Here is a 22,164-nt window from a genome sequence, read left to right as displayed (position 1 = left end):
ATATTAATCACCTACATAACTTACTTAGTCTTTTCCCAACACCACTGGGACTGTGGGCCAGGCTCTGTGAAGAAGTCTTTGGCTTATATCAAAGTTCTCTAGGGTCTACAAGGAAGACCTCTCCAAGTCTGGGAGGCAGGATTGTGTACAGTTCAGTGCCTGGAGTTATGCTTGCATTGATTAAAATGTGATGTTTGTGTGTGTGTGTGAGTAGAGGTCAGAGGGCAACTCTCAGGGGTAATCATTTCTCTCTGCCACTTTGTGAGACCAGGGGATTAAGCATAGGCCATCAGGCCTGTGTGCAAATGCCTCTACCCACTAGGCTATCTTGCCAGATCTGCTTGTGTGGATTCTGACTTCTTACGTATTTGATTTTCAGGCGAGTCTTATTTGTATAACAGGGTTAGTAATATCTTTTTCATAGGAGTATTATGAAGATTATGATGATTAAAAGTGCTAATGTTCACCAAGTGTTTAGTGTAACACACGGGGTTTAGCATGCATTTCATAAGCTTCAGTTATTATTACAGTCATTCTCCCAAGAGCTTGGCTTAGTGAATTACTGCTAATCAGTTACTAAACTCCTAGCAGAGCAGAAGGTTGAGTGTGTTGTGTGCTTTGAGTGCTATCGGGAGATGCTTTCCTGCTTCCCTGATGTTCTGAAATTCAAAACATCACATGCTTTCCGTAAACACTGCTTTCTCCAGGGAGCCTCCTGTTTAAAATGTTCATCTTCCAAGAGGGCATCCTTTTCTCCTTGGTGTGGTTTATTTTATTAGTTCCTAGGTTTCTTTTCTTTACAACGGTAGCCTGGCAACAGTGGACACCCAAGAGCTGGGATTTGTGGTCAGTAGGAGACTGGGGTAAGGACCTCTGAAAGATATGGACAATGTACTAACGACAGAAACATTGCACAATATCCTTGTTCCCATTGTAGTTTATAAGGGAAATTTCTATCTTCCTCGGGATGAATTGACACAGCCTGTATTTCCCAAGCAAGGCTACCTTTGCGGCAAAGATCAAGCCTGCCCCAGGGCGCCACCTGCTGACTACCTGCTTCCGCTCCCGCATTCCGGGCTGGGACAGTCCTGCCTTCCTAACACTAATCTCATCCGACTCGCCCACCTACCAACACTCTGAACCCTTCCCCTTCCCCACGACGTCAAGGCGTCCCTTGGTCTTGGACCTAGGTGAGATACCAAGGCTGGTTTCCCAGTGACCTGGAGGTTTGGCATCCAAGCCAGCTCTCTGGCAGATGGCGGACCCTGAGGCTTAGGTTCATATTCCCTGATCAGAGGCGTTTCTTGACACGTTTCCCCAACTTGGAGCTGCGAGAATCAGGCCATCATGACCTTGACCAGTAGTGGATGCTGGAAGGAGGAGGGAGGAGTGACTCACTGCGCCGTCCCCATGCATCGCCGGTTTGAGGTCTCAGAATGCGTAGGACCCTATTTTAGTCACCAGGATTTGTCATCATCCGGCGCTATTTCCCTCGTTACCCAGGCATGGGAGAGGAACTGGGGGCAAGCCTCTGTCTCCTTGGGGGCTGTGGCGCTGTCCTGAAGGGGCACCTTGGAAAGGGGTCAGGTCTAGAAGGACGAAGCAGGTCGCAGATTTGACCCCCGGAATCTCCCAGGTTGTTTGGGCGATTTAGAGAAAGAGGAGACCCAGGAAAGAGAGCTGAGCCTTGGATCTTGCCCCCCTTGGTTTTCCTCCAAAGTCCCGAGAAGCCTCTCCTAGCTCCATTCCTCTGAATTTTCCACAAAATAAAGCCTGGCGTTCCGGGGACGGCTGGAGAGCTTGCCAAACCGACTGTCCAGGTCTTCCCCTTTAAGGCTCTCGGCCCCGCCCATCACGCCGCGCCGCTTGAGGCCCCGCCCCCTCGCCCGCTTCCGTTGAGCTGGGCCGCAGCGCGCCGGCCCCGGCCCCTTTAAGGCCGGGCCCCGCCCCCTGGCTCCCGCCCCCTCCCCTCCCCCAGCCCACCCCGGGTGCCCCGGCGGGTCCTACGGTGCGGCCCGCGGCGGTGAGCCTTGGAGCCTAGGGGGCGCGGGGCCGGGGCCCGCGAGACTCCGCTGCTGCGGCGGCCTTGCGGGGCGGGGGCGGGGCTGGGCCAGCGGGACCGGGGGGCCTGGGGCGCTGGGCCGGGACCGGTACGGCGCGGGAGGGGCTCAGGCGACGCGGGCCGGGATCGAGTCCCGCCGCGCACCCCGGACTTGGCGTGTGGGTCCCGGTGTACCGTCGGCGGCGCTCCCGCTCTCCCGTGTCCGGTCAGAGTCCCCGTCTAGTCGGGTTGATGACGCGTTACCCGTGCTCCCCGGGGGTCCAGGCCCCTGCGTCGGGCTGCTGTCGGCGGGTGGTGTCTGAGATGCAGCCGTGACAGCTGCGGAGGAACCCCCCCGGGCCGAAACCCCAAGCCGAGAGCAGGAGGATACAGACTCCCTTTTGGACTCGGGACACAGCCGGGGGGTGGGGGTGGCCAGCGGCAGGGCGGCCGGCCCCGGAGGCCTGGCCCGGTGTGGGACCGTCGTGGGCCCACCTGCTCTAGAGAGGGGCCGGAGGCGTGCGTTGGGAAAGTCTGGCTCTGGGACCACAGTTGTCATCTTCCGTCTGTCCATCAGGGAGCTGGTGGTCACCATGGCAATGCGGGAGCTGGTGGAGGGCGAATGTGGGGGTGCCAACCCGCTCATGAAGCTGGCCACCCACTTCACCCAGGACAAGGCCCTTCGGCAGGAGGGACTGAGGCCTGGCCCCTGGCCCCCAGGAGCCACAGCCGCGGAGACGGTGAGTGTCCTGGGGTGTGTGTGTGGGGGCCCATTTCATCAGCCCACCAGCTGCTGTCTCTGTTGTTACAAGAAATAGGTAGCAGTTCCGGCTCAGCGGCACTGGCGCGTGCATCTTTACACAGACAACTATTTAATAGACAAAGACGCCGGGGCTTTGTGAAGGCTCCTGACTTGCCTCAGGTCACCTAAGCAGGAGATAAGAGTTGGGCTCTACTCCGTGGCCTTCCTCACTGCATTTTGCCTCTTTTCTTCCTTTTGTAGGTTTCCAAGCCTTTGGGAGTAGGTTCTGAAGATGAGGTAAATAAAACAAGTTTCTTTTCTCTCTCTTTCTGGTCCATGGTATTTTTTTTTTTTTTTAACCTTTAAACAGTCCACTCATACTTCACTTTGAACTCTCTTCACCAAATGAGATTTCTTCTACTCTTTTTGGTTTCCAAATTTACAGATGAATTTTTTTTCTTTATTGTTTCCAGTTTCTGTTTTTCTTTCTGTCTGAAATCAGTACCCATCCAGTCGGCCCTGCCCCTTTGCTGAGGCCCCCCATCCTAATGGTTCATCTCACCATCTCTCTGTAATAGTTGGTGGCAGAATTCCTACAGGATCAGAATGCACCCCTTGTGTCCCGTGCACCTCAGACCTTCAAGATGGATGATCTCCTGGCAGAGATGCAGGAGATTGAACAGTCAAACTTTCGCCAGGCTCCTCAGAGAGGTGGGTTGAGGGCCCGTGAGACCCGTGTGTTCTGTGCACCGAGGCCAGAGGGCTCCCTTCTTTGGTTTTGCTGGCCTCAGCGGACTGAGGAGACAAAGGAGGTGGCATCCAGGAGTGATGGTGGAGGAGTGAGGGGTACTTGTTCTCTTTTTTCTTAGTTATCTCTTGTCTCTTTTCAGCCCCTGGTGTAGCAGACTTGGCCTTGTCTGAGAACTGGGCCCAGGAGTTTCTTGCTGCTGGGGATGCTGTGGACGTAGCACAGGATTATAATGAGACTGACTGGTCCCAAGAATTCATTGCCGAAGTTACAGGTGAGGCTTGTGGGAAAATCTGTACTAGCTGTTACGGAGTGTTGGAAAGTTCGGTACTGAAGTCTTAATTCCTCTTAGGGTCTAAGGTGATTTTGGCTGTAATGAGTTTTCTGGCTTCTTGATTCATTTCTGTAGGACGTTAGATGTGACTTCTTGTAGCAACGGTAGGGGATCAAAACATATTAAAGAGAAAACTGAGTTTGAATGAAAAAAAAATGAGAGAGGGGGAGGGGGGGCATGAGAACATGAGTGAGAGCTTAGGTCTGCCTCCTTATCAGAAACCTGACTGCTTCAGTCTAGTGCAGAGGAGCTAGAGATTAGATGGATGGCCCCAAAGAGAGAAATCGGCACTGTAATACCTAGAAGTCTGGTGTTCAGCCATCTTGAGTAGAATTGAGGTCTGGGAAAGTAGGATTGTGGGGTTCAGAAGCTGAAGTATAGCTAGGCCGTTTGTATATCTGTAGGTTTCTCATCTGTAGATTGAACAAATTGTGGATGGAAAATGTTTGGAAAACATTATGTCTGTACTAAAAATATACATACTTTTTGAGTTTTTAGACAGGGTCTCTTGTAGACCAGGCTATCCTCTAAATCCCTATGTAACTGAGATCTTCCTATCTTAGCCTCTTGAGTGCTGGGATTCCAGGTATAAACTATGGTGCCTGGCCATTGTGTGTGTGTGTATTCATTATTTCCTAATCTGTGTAATTACTATATACATAGCATTTATATTACATTGGGTATTATAAGTCATCTAGAGATGTTGAAATAATGGGAGGATGTGTGTGGGATATATGCAAATACATGATTTCATATAAGAGACTTGAATCTGCAGAATTTTGTGTCTGTACGAGTTTCAGGAACCATTCTTTTGTGGATAGTGAGGAGCGAATGGTCTTTGAGGGTGAAGATCATCTGTGATGATAAAATAACATTAGCTTCTGTATACTTACTGCGTTCTGAGCTCTGTGTTAGGTGCATTGAATATGCTGTTGATTTAAACTCCAGGAGAACCCAAGTTCTAACTATTGTTTTTAGAACCACTTTACAAATAGGAATACTGAGTTTTTGAGGTAGGTTTGGCTTTTTTTTTTTTTTTTTTAATAGAATAGCTTTTATTTATTCTTAGGCATTTTCGTAAACGTAAACAGTACATCTTGATCATATATAACCCCAACTCTCTGGAAGAACTCTCGACTCCCCCTCTACTCCCACTAGATACCCCAAACACGTCCTGCTTCCCTTTCGTGTCCTTTGCTCTTTTTTCTTTTTGTTAATAACGCTGCCGGTCAGATGTCACCTGGTCTTGTTGACTTGATCTTGTGCAGGTGACCACAGCTGAAATGAGTCCGTGGGTGCCATGGGCCTGTCATGTCCTGAGGACGGTGCTTCCCAGCACCCCACTCCACCTCTGCTTCCTGCCTCCTTCCCACCCTGTTCTGAGATGGTCCCTTGGCGAGGGGGATTAGGATAGATGTCCCACCGAGGGCTGAGTGATCCCTAGTCACTTATTCTCACTCAGCACTGTGTCGGTTCTGAGTCTCTGCCTTCCTTGCTGACCACTGCAGAGAGAAGCTTCTCTGGCCAGGGTTGGGGGCAGCACCAATCTGTGGCTGAGCACAAGTGTTTGGAAGGCAGGCAGTTTGACAAGGCAGTGTTTAGGTTTCTCCCTAGGGTGTTGTTGGGGTTTGACTGTGGACCGAGCTGTCCTTCTGTCCTGCCAGGCCTGTATTTTATGCTCTTTCTCTCTTGGCTGCACACTTAGTCGTAGCCTGATAGGTGTCTTTGGGGCATCGTCTGCTCACTGCCTCCTTGCGGATTGGTTTTTCTCCCCCACGCCTATCAGATTAGGGCAAAGGGGAAGGACAGAGTCTTCATTCAGCCTTCCTCTTCCTGATTGCTCACTGAGAGAAGCATTGTTTGCCTTTTCTACATTGAGAAATCCAAGGATGAGAAGAGATACGAATGGAGAAAGTTACAAAGATTCTAGCCTCTCAGGCGGTCACAGTGTCCTGAATGGTTTTTGAGCTAATGTCCTGATGGTTTTTGAGCTAATGGGACTTAGTGGGCTTCTCCTCTGACTGCTCCTTACACTCCTGAAGGTAGGGATTCCTCCTCACACAGGAGAAATGCCCCAGAACCCAACAACTAGTCTAAGCTGTTAGGTCATTTCACCCAGATTCTCTTTCCTAAAGTAAGATCGGCAGACAGTGTTCTAGGGTTTGCTATTAGTTCTAAGCACTCTCTGCTGGGCTGAGATTTGGAAACCTCTTACAAAGTGTCAGGAGGAGACATGATATCCAAACTCATGCCTGTTTGTACCCAGGTGCCATGCCTTTCGAACTATTATTCTAAAACCTCAATTTTAGAATACTCTCAAGTCTTCCCTGTGGAATTGCCTCAAGCCCAAATCTGAGCTATTCAATGACCCTCTGCTGGACAGAACCTTTCAGGTGTCCACACAAACCTTAACCTTAAGGCATACATCTTAGTATAGAGAGAATTCTGTTGGAATGGGTGGACATTAGTCATTTTTCATAATTTAAAACTAACAGACAACACCAAACAAAACAAAACACCAAACCGTTTGTGCAGCAAGCACAGTGTGAGCCCGATTTTATTATGATTAATTGCTTCCTGCCCGTGAAATCTCCCCGAACTCACCAGTGCGAGCAGCCTTAGAGAAACGTGTCAGACTTGCCCCACCTGTCTGGTTGTCTTTGGAGAGCTCATCTGTTTTGCACATTCATTTGCAACTATGCCTGCTTCACAGAGAGAGCCCGGATGTGGGTACCTGGGACTGTGATGTATGGAATTGGTCTCTGTAAGATCGTCCTGTTGTAGTAGGCCTTTAATAGTGAATGAATGAATGAATGAATGGAGATTTGGGAGCAAACGCTAAAACAAATTGATTTTCCAGGAATTCATATTTTATTTATTTCAAAGATTGATTATTATTTTCTGTCTTTTGCCTGAATGGTTGTCTGTCTTTTGCCTGAATGGTGCATCATATATATGCATTACCTGCAGAAACCAGAAAAGGGTGTCTAATCCCCCAGCACTGGAGTTTGAGACTGTTGTTAGCTGCCAAATGGGGCCTGGAAATCGAACCCAGGTCATCTGGAAGAATCCTTAAGTAAGCCAGTGCCTCTAACCACTGAGCCATCTCTGTAGCCCCAAAATCCATGTTTTAAAACATCTTTCTCAGTGTTTGTAGCTGATATATCAGGTATATAAGTTAACTATTGTTTTATGGATAGGTAGATTTAAGACAAAATACTATACTTTTTAAGGTCTTATTAATTATTTTTTTGGTGTTTGTGAGACAATAATCTCACTCTAGCCCTGGTGTCCCTCCAACTTGATTTTGTATGCCAGCCTGGCTCGAATTTGTGACTGTCTCTGCCGCCTGTTGGGATCATTGGCACTTGCCCTTACACATGGCTCGTTTTTTTTTTTTTTTTTTTTTTTTGAGAAAAGGTGTTACTATGTAGCCTAAGTTGTCTTTGAACTCATAGTTCTGCCTCTGTATCCCAAGTTCTGGAATTATAAGCATGCTTTGTAGCTTCTCTTTATCTTTTAAATTCCTATGTTTAATATTCTAGAATTATTCAAAAGGAACCTTGAAGGTCATCTTATTTTGGTTGTTTTTTATATGGAAAATTTTATAGTCTTATTGGTAATTGTGAATAAATAAATAAAAAGAAGACATACAAGAAAGTTCTGTGTTACTACCTCAGATTCTCCCAATGGTGATCAGGAGATCCACTCTGGTACAGTCTGTAGAGCTCATTGGTTTTCTTCAGGTTTGCATGCTACTGTCTGTGTGTGAATAGTTTTATACAACTTCATCAGATGGGTAGATTTGCATAAGCACCATCTCAGTCAAGAGCTAGTCCATCACCATACAAGACCCATCCCCCTTTTTTGGTCTGTCATACTACTGAAGAAGCCTCCATTGTGTTTTCTGGCCAGTCTGCACCTTGGGCTTACTCAGATCTGGAGATAAAACTCAGCCTACAGGTATTCTGAATTAGACAGACTCAGTTGACATACTGTGTGTATTACTCAGGGTTCTCTAGAGGAACAGAAACTTACAGAATACACACACACACACACACACACACACACACACACACACACATATATAGAAAGGGGATTTATTAGAGTGGCTATAGAATACACACACACACATATACATACACACATATAGAAAAGGGATTTAGTAGAGTGGCTACAGAATACACACACACACACACACACACACGCACACACACACACACACACACACACACACACAATTTGTTGTGTGTATAGAAAGGAGATTTAGTAGAGTGGCTTACAGGCTGTGGTCCATCTAGTCCAACAATGTCTATCAACAGGAGGTCCAAGAGTCCAGTAGTTGTTTAGTTCATGAGGTTAGATGTCTCAGCTGGTCTTCAGTATATGCCACAATTCCAAAGATGGAGGTTCTAATGCCAGTAAAGGAATGGGCTTGCCTGTGAGAAGGAGAGCAAACAAAGAGAGCAAGCTTCCTTCTTCCATGTCTGGAATAGACTAGACTTCCAGCCGTAATATACAGGCAGCCAGTAGAAGGTATGGCCCAGATTAAAGTTAGATCTTCCCATCTCAAAAGATCTAGATTAAAAGTAGGTCTTCCCACTTCAAATGATTTAATTAAGAAAAAGTCCCTCACAGGTGTACCCAGTGTCTTGGGTTTTAGTTAGTTCTAGATGTAGTCAAGATGACAACCAAGAATAGCCATCACAGTGTGTGAGGTTCATAGAGCAGCTATGAAATACAAGTTGTACTGTTACAGGAATTGTAGGAAGCAGTGGCAGAAGGTGGTTGGTGATAGCTGCTCTTCTCTGAAAAGAGGAGGAGGAGGAGCTATGGAATATAGGGAGCAACAGTCTCCATGATGTTAAGGTTTGCCCTCCCCAGACAGTCATGGTAGCAGCCCCCTTTTGTTACTGTGTTTTATTTTTGCAGAAACCCCTCTGAGCTGTCTGTTATTATCTGTTTTATAGATAAGTTAAAGTAACTACTCTGAAATTCACAGTGAATGATGTGTGGAGTTGAGGTTTGAATGTGGGTGACCCTAGGCTCACTCTGGAACCTACACTGTTTCCCACAGGGCTCTCACTGCTCAGAGGAGGGGGTTCAGAGTGGTTGACCTTTCAACTTGCAGCAGTTGTGCTCAGTGAGAAGTATGATGCAGACATGAAAGTGATGTCTAGATCGTTGGCTCTAACTCTGCTTACTTATTATATGTGACCTAAGACAATAATTTTCTCCCCTTTGGCCTTTATTGCTTCAATTTCAGCTGTGTCCAGATGGATCTGGTTTTCTGTAAGGATTTCTCAAAAAGACTGTGGAGCCAAATGTTGTTCATTTGGTTTTTTGTTTAAATCGAATTCCTTTGTTGGGACAGGTTCCCAGTGCTGGGAAATTCAGGGTCTTGAGAGCAGTATGTATGACCCAGAGCCAAACTGTGGTAGGTCATTGTTGTTATTACTGTTGTGAGGTGCTGAGGATTGAAATCATGCCCTTTCAGATGCTAGGCAGGAATTGAACACTGATGTGCATACCTAGTCCACAGAAATGGTTTGTGACTTTGTGGTCTCGGGATCACTAGAGTGAGAGTAAGGAGGAAATGGAGAGTGAGCAGGGAAGAGTGGTTCTTTTTCAACCAGGACTAAGGAGCAGGGAGGTGTTACTGAAACCTGTTTTGATATTAAACATTTGTTTTTCAATCTTCACATGTAAGCCACAGTCTAGTTATAGTAAGGGAAGAAAAAATGTTACCTACAGGACCTGAGATCTGGCCTGTAGTTGTTGAGGACCTTTGAAATTAAAACACTGGATCTGTAAACCCAAACACTTGCCAACTGTACTTTTTATTATGCTAATTTTGCATGACTTCCTCACAATTAGGTGTGTATATTCTGAGACCTTTGGTTCTTTTTTTTCTTTAAGATTTTGACATTATTTTCTCAGCTTTTGAGATTGCTTTGTTGAAATTATTCAGGCCAAGTCTTAGGTAAAGTGGAATGTACGTCAATACTAAGGGTGTGAGAAGCCTTCTCAGGGTTAAAACAGGGCAGTCAGGTCTTCCAGTTGGGGATTGGATTACCGTGTCAGCAACTGGGATGTAAAGATGGGAGACACAGAGTTGCAGGCCGAACGTAGGCTGCTGCCTTCTCTGCTACCTCGGCAACACTAATCTGCTCGCTGCTTGGTAGGCCAGAGTCCAAGGAGTTGAGAAACAGTTCAGCGCCCTCACCCAGTGTTTGTTCCCATGTTCATGGTGCCCTTTGTCCCTGGAGTTTCTAAGATAACTTGAGAGTTTGACTGAAAAACATGGCCTCTTAAATGAATCAAATGGCTCTTGCCTATTACCCCAGCTGCCACAGAAGATCTTGAGTTTAAGGTCAGCTTGGGCTACATAGTGAGACCCTATCTTAAAAAACCTCAAACAGCGAGAACACAGTGACAAGAGCCAGAACAGTGTTTATCCATGGGTGTAGGGGCCTGAGGCATCCTATGAGGATGCAAGCACCCTTGACTTCCGTGGGCAGGGGGGTAGCTGTGAGTGTTGTGGTGTGCCCAGGTTTGGCACATACTTTATTTATACTTCATATGTAGTTCCCGTAAGGAAGCCCGGATGCTCCCTACCTCTTACTGAGGACTGTGGACTTCAGGGAAAAGGATTTGGAAGGATGAGGAAGGGAAAAGGAAGAAAGAGGAGGGGGTTGGAAAGTAAAGGGTGTGTGTGTGGGGGGCGGGGGGGGGGCGGGGGGGGGGGCATGGTGGCCCTGACTTTTATCCTAGCCATAGGCAGGTGGATCTCTGTGAATTTGAGGCCAGCCTGGTCTACGTAGTGAGCTCCAGGACAACCAGGACTATATAGAGAGACATCCCAATACCTCTATTCCCCCCCAAAAGGAAGAGGGAGTTAATATGATCAAAACTCATTATATGGATGTGTGGAAATGGCATATTGAAGCCCCAACTTTGTACAACTGGTATACACTAATAAAGATTTTTAAAAAACCTTTAATTTTATTTTATGTGTATTTTTTTTCCCTACGTGTGTCTGTGCACTACTGTGTGCTTGGTTCCCTTAAGGTCAGAAGAGGACACGGGGTCTCCTGGAACTAAAATTACAGTCGGTTGTGAACTACCATGTGGGTTTGGGAATTGAACCCTGAGTCATCCCTCCACCGACCTTCCTTTAAAGATAGGCTCTTTCTCTAGCCTTCAACTTTCCAGCCTTCTGGTTCAGCCTTGGGAGTGCTGAATTCTTTCCTGATCCTCCTTAGGAGGTCTCCTGTTCCCAGCTCTCCATCAACTTCCCTTCAGCCCCCTGGGAATAGCTCAGCCACTGAAGAGGCTGTTAGGGTGGAGGAAGGACTCTCAGGAGTCCACAGGGTTCGGTTTGGTTTGGTTAAGTGGGTCAGTGAGTCTGTATTACCTTCTCTTTCTCTGACCTTACACTGAAGCCTTGATGAGTTCCACAGCTGCTCTTTCTTTGCAGACCCCTTGTCTGTGTCCCCTGCCCGATGGGCTGAGGAGTATCTGGAGCAGTCTGAGGAGAAGCTGTGGTTGGGAGAGCCGGAAGGAACATCTACCGCCGATCGATGGTAAATAAGTCCAGCGTCTTCCTTGGGTTGCCATGAAGAGAGTATAGTTTGGGCAGTTTTCCATCCTCCTCCATCCACATTCTCACCAGCTTGCAGTTTGTTCTTTTCTACTTCATTTATTAACTAGTGTTATTGGTATTTCACTTATTGGTGAAATAAGTGATCCTAACTGTTCCATTCGGAAGTTGTAAGTGTCTTGATGGACCGTGTTCCCTTGAGCATGCTCTTCTCTTCTCCCTCCCTGCAGAGCTGTTTTGGGAAGGGAAAAAGTAAAAAGACTTTCCCACTTCCACTGAGATAGCCTTCTTTATCCTAACTTGGAGCTTGTAGCTCCTTAAGGTAGTGGGATAGCATTATTGTTCTTCTTCCAAGAATTCTGTTTGCTGTGAGCCAGGATTCGGAAGGAGCATGGGCAGTGGGGTGGATGACTTGATCTTTCTTCCTCGCCACAGGTACGATGAATATCATCCCGAGGAGGACCTGCAGCACACAGCCAGTGACTTTGTGTCCAAGGTGGATGACCCCAAACTGGCCAACTCTGAGGTGAGTAGCCTCCTGCCGCTGTGCTCAGCAGAGCTGCGCCTGAGGGCAGAAGCCTTCTTTCCCTCACCCCTCTGTGCTGTAAAGAGGGGAAGAGATTTTAGAACTGTCTCCCCTCTGGAGAACGAAGACTTTGGATCTGGCTGCATCTTCCCACTATTTCCCTCACTCCTTTATCACTAACCCTTTGTCTTTTCTGTGTCTTCTCAACTCTGCAGAGGCAGAAAGCCCCCTGTGTTTGATCTCTGTTGTTGTTTTTTTTTTTCAGGGTCTTTAGTGTTATCTTGATGCAGCTAGAGATGTTCAGGGAGGGGCGAGTGCAGGGTCTCCTTGGGCATAGTTGAGAGTGTGCACCTAGAAGTCCTGTCCCAAGGTGCCTATGTGTGTCTCTGTGCCCCAGTTCCTGAAATTCGTGCGGCAGATTGGCGAGGGGCAGGTGTCCCTGGAGTCCGCTGCAGGGTCGGGCCGAGCTCAGGCAGAACAGTGGGCAGCAGAGTTTATGCAGCAGCAGGTAGGACATTGTCGCTCGCTCCCCAGCCCACCTCAGACTGCTGCCTGAGGCCGGATCAGTGTGCAGTGGGAAGGGATCTTATAGACAGTTTGCCTTGTGGCAGGCATCTAGACCGTGAGTGGGTGGGGAAAGAGTCTGAGAGCGTCCAGGCTGGTGGTGGTTAGTGGGTTTTCCGTCACTCTGTGTTAATGGGAAGGAAGTTGGTGGAGGTGGCACTGATCCTCCTTTGTCACAGGACACCTCAGAGGCCTGGGTTGATCAGTTCACAAGACCAGGAAACAGCACGTCTGCCCTTGATGTGGAATTTGAACGAGCCAAATCAGCTATAGAGGTGAGAGCCGCTGGTGTGGACACAAGCGCTCCAGGACCATGCCTTCCCTCCATGGAGAGTATGGCTTTATTAGTGTCAGAGGCGATGGGCATTGTTTCATAGTGTACTGGGTCATCTGTGTCGGAACTGCGTAGGTGTGGGATGAGTGCTTTTTAAAAAATGCAGAGTCTAGCTGGGTGTGGTGGCGCACACCTTTAACCCCGGCACTCAGGAGGCAGAGGTAGGCAGATCTCTGAGTTTGAGGCCAGCCTGGGCTACAGAGTGGGTTCCAGGAAAGGCGCAAAGCTACACAGAGAAACCCTGTCTCGAAAAACCCAAACAACAAAAAACAAATTCTTGGACATCATTCCAGATTCCTGCAACAGAATCTGGGGGTAGGATCAGGGAATTTGCATTTTATAAAAGCTTCTCTGATGATTGCTGAATACATTGAAATTTAAGACCTATTGCCCTAGCGACTACATCTCAGTAGAGTGGAGAGTTGGGGGTGGTCACGAAGCACCTCCTTTCTCTATCTGCCTTCCCTTCCTTACAGTCTGATGTCGATTTCTGGGACAAGTTGCAGGCAGAGTTGGAGGAGATGGCAAAACGGGATGCTGAGGCACACCCCTGGCTTTCTGACTATGATGACCTCACATCTGCTTCCTATGACAAGGTAGGAGCCCTGGCTTTCCAGGTTCTAGAATTTGAAGAGTTTCCACGCGGCAGCTGTTATTGTGTTTGAGCCTCTTTCTATGAGAAGAAGTCTGATTGACACCTTGGCTCCTGCTATCCAGTAACTGAATGTGTATTATGTTCTTGAGACTACAAGGTTAGTAAGAATACCTTTGCAAATCACTCAGTGACAGAATGCCCACGAGGGAGGCTCACACACGATGCACTAAGAACAGAGGAGTAGCTAGCTCCTCTTTGGAGGTTGCACTGGTGTAACTAGAGTTTTCCTGCCTTGCCCACAGTCAGGACAAATCTTTGTCACCCGCCAGTCCCATAGCCACTCAGACCCAACCAAGTAAACACAGAGACTTACATTGCTTACAAACTGTATGGCCGTGGCAGGCTTCTTGCTAACTGTTCTTATAGCTTAGATTAATCTTTTTCCATAAATCTATACCTTGCCACGTGGCTCGTGGATTACTGGCATCTTCACATGCTGCTTGTCCTGGCGGTGGCTGGCAGTGACTCCTTCTGCCTTCCTGTTCTTTCTTTTCTCCTCTCTGTTAGTCCCACCTATACTTCCTGCCTGGCCACTGGCCAATTAGTGTTTTATTTATTGACCAATCAGAGCAACACATTTGCCATACAGAACATCCCACAGCACACTGGGACAATTTATCTGTTGCTGACCCTTTTGCTGGACAGTGGTAGTCGATGGATCATTCCTCTGTCCACACTGTGACATGTATTTTTTTAGTGCATGAGTTCAGACACCTGCCATCCCCCATCCCCCAAATATTGGGGATCAAACCAGGGGTGGTGTGTGCTAGGAACGACCAGCTCTCCCACTGAGCTACACCCTCAGCTCTCATTGAAGTTCTGATCTCTTCCTGTAGGAATCAGGCTCTTGTCCTGATTCAGGATTTCAAAGAATTACATTGAATCATTTAAACAGTAGGAAAATTTCCCAGTAGTCTGTGGTGAAGATGTTTGGATTTTGCATGTCGTGTGTGCTTTTGGCTTAGATGTTTGTGATTCTTCAGTAGTCTCGCTGTGAATTCACCTGCTTGTGAGTTGCAGGATCACTGGGGACGTGGCTGATGATTGAGTCTCTGAGTTGAGGCATGAGAGGGAAGGAAAAGGATTGCTTGGTTTTCACAGAGACAGAATAGGAACTGAGTAACACCTCTTTCTCACCACAGATGTGGAGGAGGAAGACCCAGATCCTGAGATGTGAAGCTGGGTGGTGGAGGTGATGTTGACGTAGGGAGCTGTGCAAAGTGGGAGACATCCAGGGGACTTTAGGGCTCAAGAGCCTCAGAAAAACTGACTGCCGAGAAATGGGACTGTGCTGACCCATCTGTTCTGGGCTTGCCCAAGAGTGGTTTGTGTGGTACATTGAGGGGCCGCTTACTTCTAGGGACCTCTCCTTGTTACTTTGCCACAGTATACATTCCTCTTACAGAATAACCTTACTGTCCCATTAATCATTTGATATATTGTTAACTTATAATTGACATTTCCATACATTTGATAGATGAAGACATAAGTCCTACTTTCATATGGGTAATATTTCCTCTTAGTGTTTATTACTTCGGTATTTATTCGGTATGATATGCTATGCAGAATAACTTTTTTGTTTTTTTTTTTTGTTTTTTGAGACAGGGTTTCACTGTGTAGCTTTGCTGCCTATCCTGGATCTCGCTCTGTAGACCAGGCTGGCCTTGAACTCCTGGCTCTGCCTCCTGAGTGCTGGGATTAAAGGCGTGCGCCACCACTACCTGGCTGCAGAATAACTTTTTAAGCTGAAAGCTTAATTTAGCACTTATTTTTCCCATATTTATGACATGCTGGGCCAAATATGCCTTTAAATTAAAAGCCTGAAAATATAATGAGGGAACCAGGTATGATGGTACACACCTGTAATCCTAGTACTTGAGAGGCTGAGGCAGGAGGACTATAAATTAGGCTAACTTGGGGTTAGTGAGATTGTGTTTCAAAATCTCAACATCTTACAAAAAAAAAAAACCTATAATTAAGTTATTAGATCCATGAACCCTATTTAAGTTAGTGATACCTTGAAATATTGCAAAACTAGGCTTCAAAATCCTTGTACTAATGCTTCACAACAGTGCTCCACCTTCTTATTCACTATTAGTGAAAAGTGAAGTTCTGTCTGTCCCTAAGCTAAGTTGTACTGAATTATACGGAATACTTGAACAGTGTGGGTGTGAGTTCATTGTCAAATAAACTCATGGGCCTTTTTGTGCTTTTTATTTGTTACTTATTTTTTTTGCATGTGTCTCTGGAGTACGTGTGTGCTGAGGCCAGATGTTAACATGGGTGTCTTCCTTATTGCTTCCCACTTTCCTGTCTGGGGCAGAGTCTCTCACTGGACCCAGAGCTCACTGACACAGCTCTCTTCTAGCTGGCCAGCTTGCCCTGTGGATCCCCTCTCTGAGTGGACCGCCATGCCTGCCTGGTTTTTATTGTGGAAGTTGAGGATCCAAGCTCTGGTCCTCCCGCTTGCCTGCAAGTGTGTTGTCCACTGAGCTGTCTCCTCATCCCTCTTTATACTTGTTTATAATTAAACATTTTTATTGATAACCCTTAGATTTTCCAGAGGCTACATACAACTGTAGCTTAAAAGGACGCTGTACACTGTTCCTAAGAGAGTTTCTGGGATGTAGAGACTCTCTGAAGCAGTGCTCTCTCCACAGTGTGATCCTGTGCGGTTTTAGAACAGCCCAAGGCAGGGGTCAGACACTATGTCTGGCTGGGCTAGAGCTTTCAGAATGCGAAGCAGTGCTCAGCTTTCTGTAGGCTGTGAAGCGTTCTTTCAGAGTATTCTTTTTCCATCTACGCACAGGGGACTAACAGTTAATTCCTCTTTGAGTAATTGATGAGACCTTAACAATGAAGGTAACGGGGTCGAGAGGAAACTCATGTTTGAAAAATGATGGCATCCGTTTGTCCCATTGTCTCCTAAAGACATGTGAGAACATTCATCACTGCTGACTGCTACACACAGGCATTGTACTTTAAGGAAGTCGCTACAGCCACCGCTAGTGAACAGTGTTTTAAGACCTTCAGTAAGGCTGTCAGTAGCTTTGAGGCATCAATTACTTTCATTAGGAAGTTATATGTGGTAACAATCTCTGTTTCCCACAGAGTGGCTTAAAGGATGGATGGATTGATGATGGGCAGCAGTTAAGGTTGAGTGTAGAATATTCTATTGAATTCAGATGGTCTAGAGTGTGAGTGGCCTGTGGAATAAATGGGTTTGCCACTCATTTGTAAATGCTTCAGTAGCTGAGAATTGCTTTAGTGTTTTTAAATGGCTGGAAGAAGTCGAAAGAGTAATACATTTTGTAATACCTAAAAATTTAAATCTAAATTTCAGTGTCCATGAGTAAAATTTGGTGGTGACTTAGCCATGCTCGTTGCTTACATACTGCACCTGGCTGATTCTGCCCTCCTGTGGTAGAGTTGGGTAGTTGCAGTAGGATCTGCAAGGTGTGAAGTATTTGTTGTCTGGTCATTCACTGAGAAGGCTGCAGTTGTTAATTGTCCTTGGTGGCCGATGACCCGTGGTTTAGAATGTAGTACGTCTGATTCTTTGTTTCACAGTGATAACCACACAGGAGACCTTGCCTTTATTTTGTACAGTTTACTGCTAAGTTCTCCATGTCTGTGCTGTGTTTGAAACGGTGTTTTTTTACCAAACTCTGTCTGGTGAGCCACATATGGTCTTCGTTCTTTTTTGTGATGGTAACTGTTTATTTCCCCCAAAGGAATATTTTACTTGTCCAAAGCCTTGTGGCTCACCATGACTTTGACCCTGCCTTGTTATTTTCCTACTTCATATCAAATGCCAGTTGGCAAAGCTTTTTAGATGGCACCATAACTTTCTCAGTTGAGAACGCCCCAGATGGAAGAGAGCAGTGTCTTGTAGAAGCATTCCCTGCCAGCCAGATTTTGGGGTCCAAGTTGTATTTAAAATCTAGAAGCCTGAAATGGTGACTTATATCTGTAATGCCAGCACTTGGAAGACGAGGCAAGAAGATAGCTGTGAGTTTGAGGCCAGCCGAGGCTACATAGCAAGACCCTGCCTCAAAATCAAACAAAGAAACAAACAAACTCAGTTATGGGGAATCAGTGAAGCACTTCTGATGTACCCAGCCAGTTTGTGCGGTCCCCTAAGTTGGGCAAGCCTTGCCTTGAAGGCGGAGCCTCTGACTCCCGTCACACCCACCTCATCCGCATCACACTAGGAGTAGGACACTGAAGAGAACTCTCACTGCGATCAACAGCTGCTGCTGAGAGGCATGCTCTGTCCAGGGGAGAGAAGGTTCGGATATGGAAATGTAGGCATGGGAAGACTTCCTCAAATAAGTTTATAATCCCGGCATGGACACTTACCGCCTCATCCCTCTTCTTAGCTACTGTAAATGGGAGACGGACGGCAGCCGAGCTGATGCCCACCTTTGTTTTGTCATGGATGGTCTTCATAGTTCTGAGACTTTGCTACACCTGTGTGGAAGGACGCCGCCTTCACCTTCCCCACCACGGTGGCCGTTCTTGTCCCAGCCCGGCTGCCCTGGCTGTCTGGATTCCCTCTTAGGAGTTCCTCCACTCCATTCCTCTCCTTCCAGGGGTACCAGTTTGAGGAAGAGAACCCCCTGCGTGACCACCCTCAGCCTTTTGAAGAGGGGATGCATCGACTTGAGGAGGGAGATCTGCCCAATGCTGTGTTGCTTTTTGAGGCTGCCGTGCAGCAGGATCCTAAGCACATGGAAGTGAGTGGGGCTGCGTCCAGGTCTGGGGGAGGCCCAAAGAGGCATGCAGATGGGGTGTGGTCTCCTCCGGGGCGCAGGTGAGATGGTGAGTGGGGGAAGCCAGTGGAGGAGAGGACGCAAAGTCAGTGATGGAATTGTCAACTTCTCTCTAGGCTTGGCAGTATCTGGGTACCACCCAGGCTGAGAATGAGCAAGAGCTCCTGGCTATCAGTGCCCTGCGGAGGTAAGTGCGCTGCTGTGATGGCAGGTAGATATAGGCTTCTGCAAGTAACCTTTAGCCTAAGAGGCACCAGAACCAGCTCCTTGTCTTTTCTGACCGCTAGCATACAATTGAACCTGCCATATTGTTCTGAGTCAACATGACTCAGTAATGGCTAGAAAAATGGGTGGAAGAGGCTTGATTCTGGTCAACTTAGATTAGGACATTTATTTATTATTTATTTATTTACATTTTATAAAATCTTTATTGACAAATAATTCATATAGTATACAGTTTGCCTCTTTGCACAATTTGATAGACTTTAGTCCAGCATCCTCATAGGCCCATGACACCATCACCTCTTTCTATTTTAGAACATCGCTCTCCTCAATTTCATACACACATATAATGTATGGTGATTACATTCCACCTTATTTTTTTTAAATGAACATAATATTTTCAGCTGTAACCATTTTTAAGTTCACAATTCAGTGACTTGAATTACATTCAAGATATTAATTACACTCATGATATTCATTAATTACACTCATGATATTCATTACATTTAATATTCCCTCAAAGGCCAGAGGAGCCTTGTCTATATTAGGCTGAGAGGCAGACGTGCGTTTCAAAGCTTGGCCGTGGACCCCTGGTGCCGAGGGCTGCTGGTGTCATTGGCAGATTTTCAGTCTGCTCGTCTTTGTCCCGTCAGGTGTCTGGAGCTAAAGCCAGACAACCGGACGGCGCTGATGGCTCTGGCTGTGAGCTTCACCAACGAATCCCTGCAGCGACAGGCCTGTGAGACCCTGCGAGACTGGCTGCGCTACTCACCAGCCTATGCCCACCTGGTGGCTCCTGGGGAAGAGGGGGCGAGCGGGGCAGGACTGGGGCCCAGCAAGCGTGTCTTGGGATCTCTGCTGTCTGAGTGAGTGCATGGGGTTCCTGGGATGAGGAGGGTGATGTGAGGCCGAGTAGGAACATGACCTTGATTTGGGGAGTTTCGGGATGCTGAGATCCAACGGTCTAGGAATGTAGGGGTTACTCAGGGTCAGCTCGAAGGAGGTCAGCATTCCGCCGTGCAGTGCTGTGATGAATCAAGGCAGATGGTGAGGTGGAATTGGGGTAAATGAGATGACTGACACATTGATGAGTCCTGGGAATGTGGTTGACTTTTGAAGGGATTGTGTGGAGGCTAGGAGTACAGATAGACCCATCTACCTACCTGTCTGCTTTTTCTTCTCCTTACCTAGCTCCCTGTTCCTTGAAGTGAAAGAACTCTTCCTGGCGGCTGTGCGTCTGGACCCTACCTCCATTGACCCTGATGTGCAGTGTGGCCTAGGAGTTCTCTTCAACCTGAGTGGGGAGTACGAGAAGGCTGTGGACTGTTTCACGGCCGCCCTCAGTGTTCGCCCCAATGTGAGCCTCCGGGAAAGAAGAGGCATTTGCACATGGGAGATTTCATGAAAGCCTTGGGAAGACTGGGAAATGAAAGGGGGTTCAGGGGAGAGCAGAAGTGTATGGACATGGGACAGGGGTTTGCATGGGGTGACCCGGTGAGCACACTGGGAGCTGCTGAGGGCAAGAGAGTGGGTTAGTAACCGACATTAACCCAACAGTAGTGAAGCAGGTGACAGGATGGGCAGAAGTTGATCCAGGCCGGGCTCATGTCCCAGGCCTCTCTCTCTGTCCCAGGACTATTTGCTGTGGAACAAACTTGGGGCCACCCTGGCCAACGGGAACCAGAGTGAAGAAGCCGTGGCTGCATACCGCAGAGCGCTTGAGCTACAGCCTGGCTATATCCGGTCTCGATATAACCTAGGCATCAGCTGCATCAACCTTGGGGCTCACCGGTGAGTATGGATTCCTTTGTGAGCAGATGAACCTTGTCTTCTTGGCTTTGCTTTCTAATGTTCTGACCCTCCCTCCCCATGTCCCATCTGCCTCATCCACTGTGCTTCTGCTCACTAGTTCTCATTCCTCTTCCCTACAGTGAGGCTGTGGAACACTTTCTGGAGGCCCTGAACATGCAGAGGAAGAGCCGGGGCCCTCGGGGTGAGGGGGGCGCCATGTCCGAGAACATCTGGAGTACCCTGCGATTGGCGTTGTCTATGTTAGGCCAGAGTGATGCCTATGGGGCAGCTGACGCTCGGGATCTGGGTGCCCTCCTAGCCATGTTTGGCCTGCCCCAGTGACAGTGGGATGGGCTGCCCTGTGAGTGTCTGCCTAGAGGGGCTCTCGCTCTGGGTGTGACTCCCTCTCCTTCAATGGGCCTACCAGGGGGTTGGGCTGATGACCACAAGCGGTACGACCTCTCAGGAGCTGCCTCCTCGATGTAGGGGTGCATAGTCTGTGTCCTAGGTCCTACATAATTGTAGGGAATGAGCTGTCTCTGTCCCTTGGTAATTCAAGGGCTGTATATCCAGCTACAGATCTCTTTCTGCTCATCATGCCCTTTCTTGGTGCTGCTTTTTGGGTAGGACCCAATGACATGGGGAAATTGTTGTCATCAGCTGCCATAATTTATGATAGGGTCTACCACATTTGTAAGTCTTTCCTTACCCTACTCCTACTGGGAATTGGTGGCAGTCCAGCTTCTTCAGGCAGTTGTGTGTAAGAGGTTCTCCTAAGCAGTTGTGTGCTGCTGTGTGAGATGGATGTTCGCAGTTGGCCTGTTAACTGCAGCGTTGATGCGGCTCCACAGAGCCGAGCTTGGGACAGGTGCTCACGGTTCTGTCGCTCGTGGGAGTGAGCTGGGATTCTCTGTGGATGGACACTGACCAGTGGATGCTCCTGTGGTCACTGGTGTCCTCAGGGCCGGGCTCATCACTGCAGGCTACGAGGGAGGGAGGCTCATTGGTGGAGTGAGCCCAGAGTCTGAGGTGGGACAGTAGGGGGTGTGGTCAGTACTGCAGTCCCCTCTTCTCCTTGAGAAGTAGGAACTGAACAAACTCTTGTAGCAAACTGCCTCAGATGTTGTATTCTTGCCAAATTCCCAACAAAGGGAGGGGTCAGAGTTACCATAAGCCTTCCTGAAACGTTTGTAGGGGACAGCACTGAAAAATCCCCTCCCCCACATTACCTCCACAAGGCGAAGATCAAGGGACACAGAGGGAGCAGCTGGATCCTTCTCCACTGTCCTGCGTGGGGACACACAGGCCCCACAAGTGACCGCTGAGCCTCTTGCCCTGTCTTCAGGAGCTAATGATCGGAGATGTTTTTTTTAAGCTGCCATGGTCCCCAAGGTTCCATCTTGAAATTTATTTTTCTTTGTATGCATATGTGTAAATGATTTAAAAATAAAACTGTAAAATATTTGTATGAAGAATAAATTGAGCTGATGTGGGCAGGATTCTGCTGCTGGCTGAAGTTGGGGTGATGGGAGGCTGGTCAGTGTTTGGTAGATTGATGTTCTCTGTCTTCTAGATTTGCACTGGCGTACTGATTACTTATCCATCCCTCCAGAATGGATATTATTGAGTGTCAGCAACCTACCATGGCTCAAAAGTGTTTTAACATTCACTTTTTTCCCTCCCTCCCTCCCTCCCTCCCTCCCTCCCTCCCTCCCTCCCTCCTTCCCTCCCTCCCTCCCTCCCTCCCTCCTTTCCTTCCCCCCTTTTCCTTTTTTTTTTTTAAACATTTGTGCTGCTGTTACGAAGGGAATTGTATGGTGCTGTGTAAT

The 22,164-nt window shown here is 47.7% G+C and overlaps 1 protein-coding gene across 10 annotated transcripts; it reads left to right on the top strand.

The window, feature by feature from the left end:
* Positions 1-1,932: 1,932 nt before the first annotated feature.
* Pex5 (peroxisomal biogenesis factor 5) lies at positions 1,933-21,799 on the top strand. Of its 10 annotated transcripts, none has more exons than XM_076567938.1 (17): positions 1,933-2,023; positions 2,619-2,781; positions 3,045-3,080; positions 3,362-3,494; positions 3,674-3,805; positions 11,346-11,451; positions 11,904-11,994; positions 12,392-12,502; positions 12,738-12,833; positions 13,369-13,488; positions 18,143-18,286; positions 18,439-18,509; positions 19,198-19,410; positions 19,736-19,901; positions 20,178-20,335; positions 20,476-20,537; positions 21,574-21,799. In XM_076567938.1, exons 2-17 carry the CDS (start codon positions 2,635-2,637, stop codon positions 21,651-21,653), a joined length of 1,866 nt encoding a protein of 621 aa, XP_076424053.1. In that variant the 5' UTR covers positions 1,933-2,023; positions 2,619-2,634; the 3' UTR covers positions 21,654-21,799. The 10 variants fall into 10 exon arrangements, with proteins under 10 accessions (XP_076424053.1, XP_076424051.1, XP_076424054.1 ...); XM_076567939.1 differs by lacking the exon at positions 1,933-2,023 and adding an exon at positions 2,112-2,267 and having other exon boundaries at positions 13,393-13,488; XM_076567937.1 differs by lacking the exon at positions 1,933-2,023 and adding an exon at positions 2,113-2,267.
* Positions 21,800-22,164: the final 365 nt, after the last annotated feature.

The sequence above is a fragment of the Peromyscus maniculatus genome, chromosome 3 (assembly GCF_049852395.1).
Source record: "Peromyscus maniculatus bairdii isolate BWxNUB_F1_BW_parent chromosome 3, HU_Pman_BW_mat_3.1, whole genome shotgun sequence".
NCBI classification, from domain to species: Eukaryota; Metazoa; Chordata; class Mammalia; order Rodentia; family Cricetidae; genus Peromyscus; species Peromyscus maniculatus.
This window is presented reverse-complemented; position numbering and strand designations above follow the sequence as displayed.

What these genes read in the sequence shown, in the direction of transcription:
- Pex5 (XM_076567936.1), top strand. Translation starts at nt 2,635, where the DNA reads ATGGCAATGCGGGAGCTGGTGGAGGGCGAATGTGGGGGTGCCAACCCG. An exon ending in AGGATCCTAAGCACATGGAA is followed by an intron (nt 18,287 to 18,438) that starts GTGAGTGGGGCT and finishes ACTTCTCTCTAG; the next exon opens with GCTTGGCAGTATCTGGGTAC. An exon ending in GCTATCAGTGCCCTGCGGAG is followed by an intron (nt 18,510 to 19,197) that starts GTAAGTGCGCTG and finishes TTGTCCCGTCAG; the next exon opens with GTGTCTGGAGCTAAAGCCAG.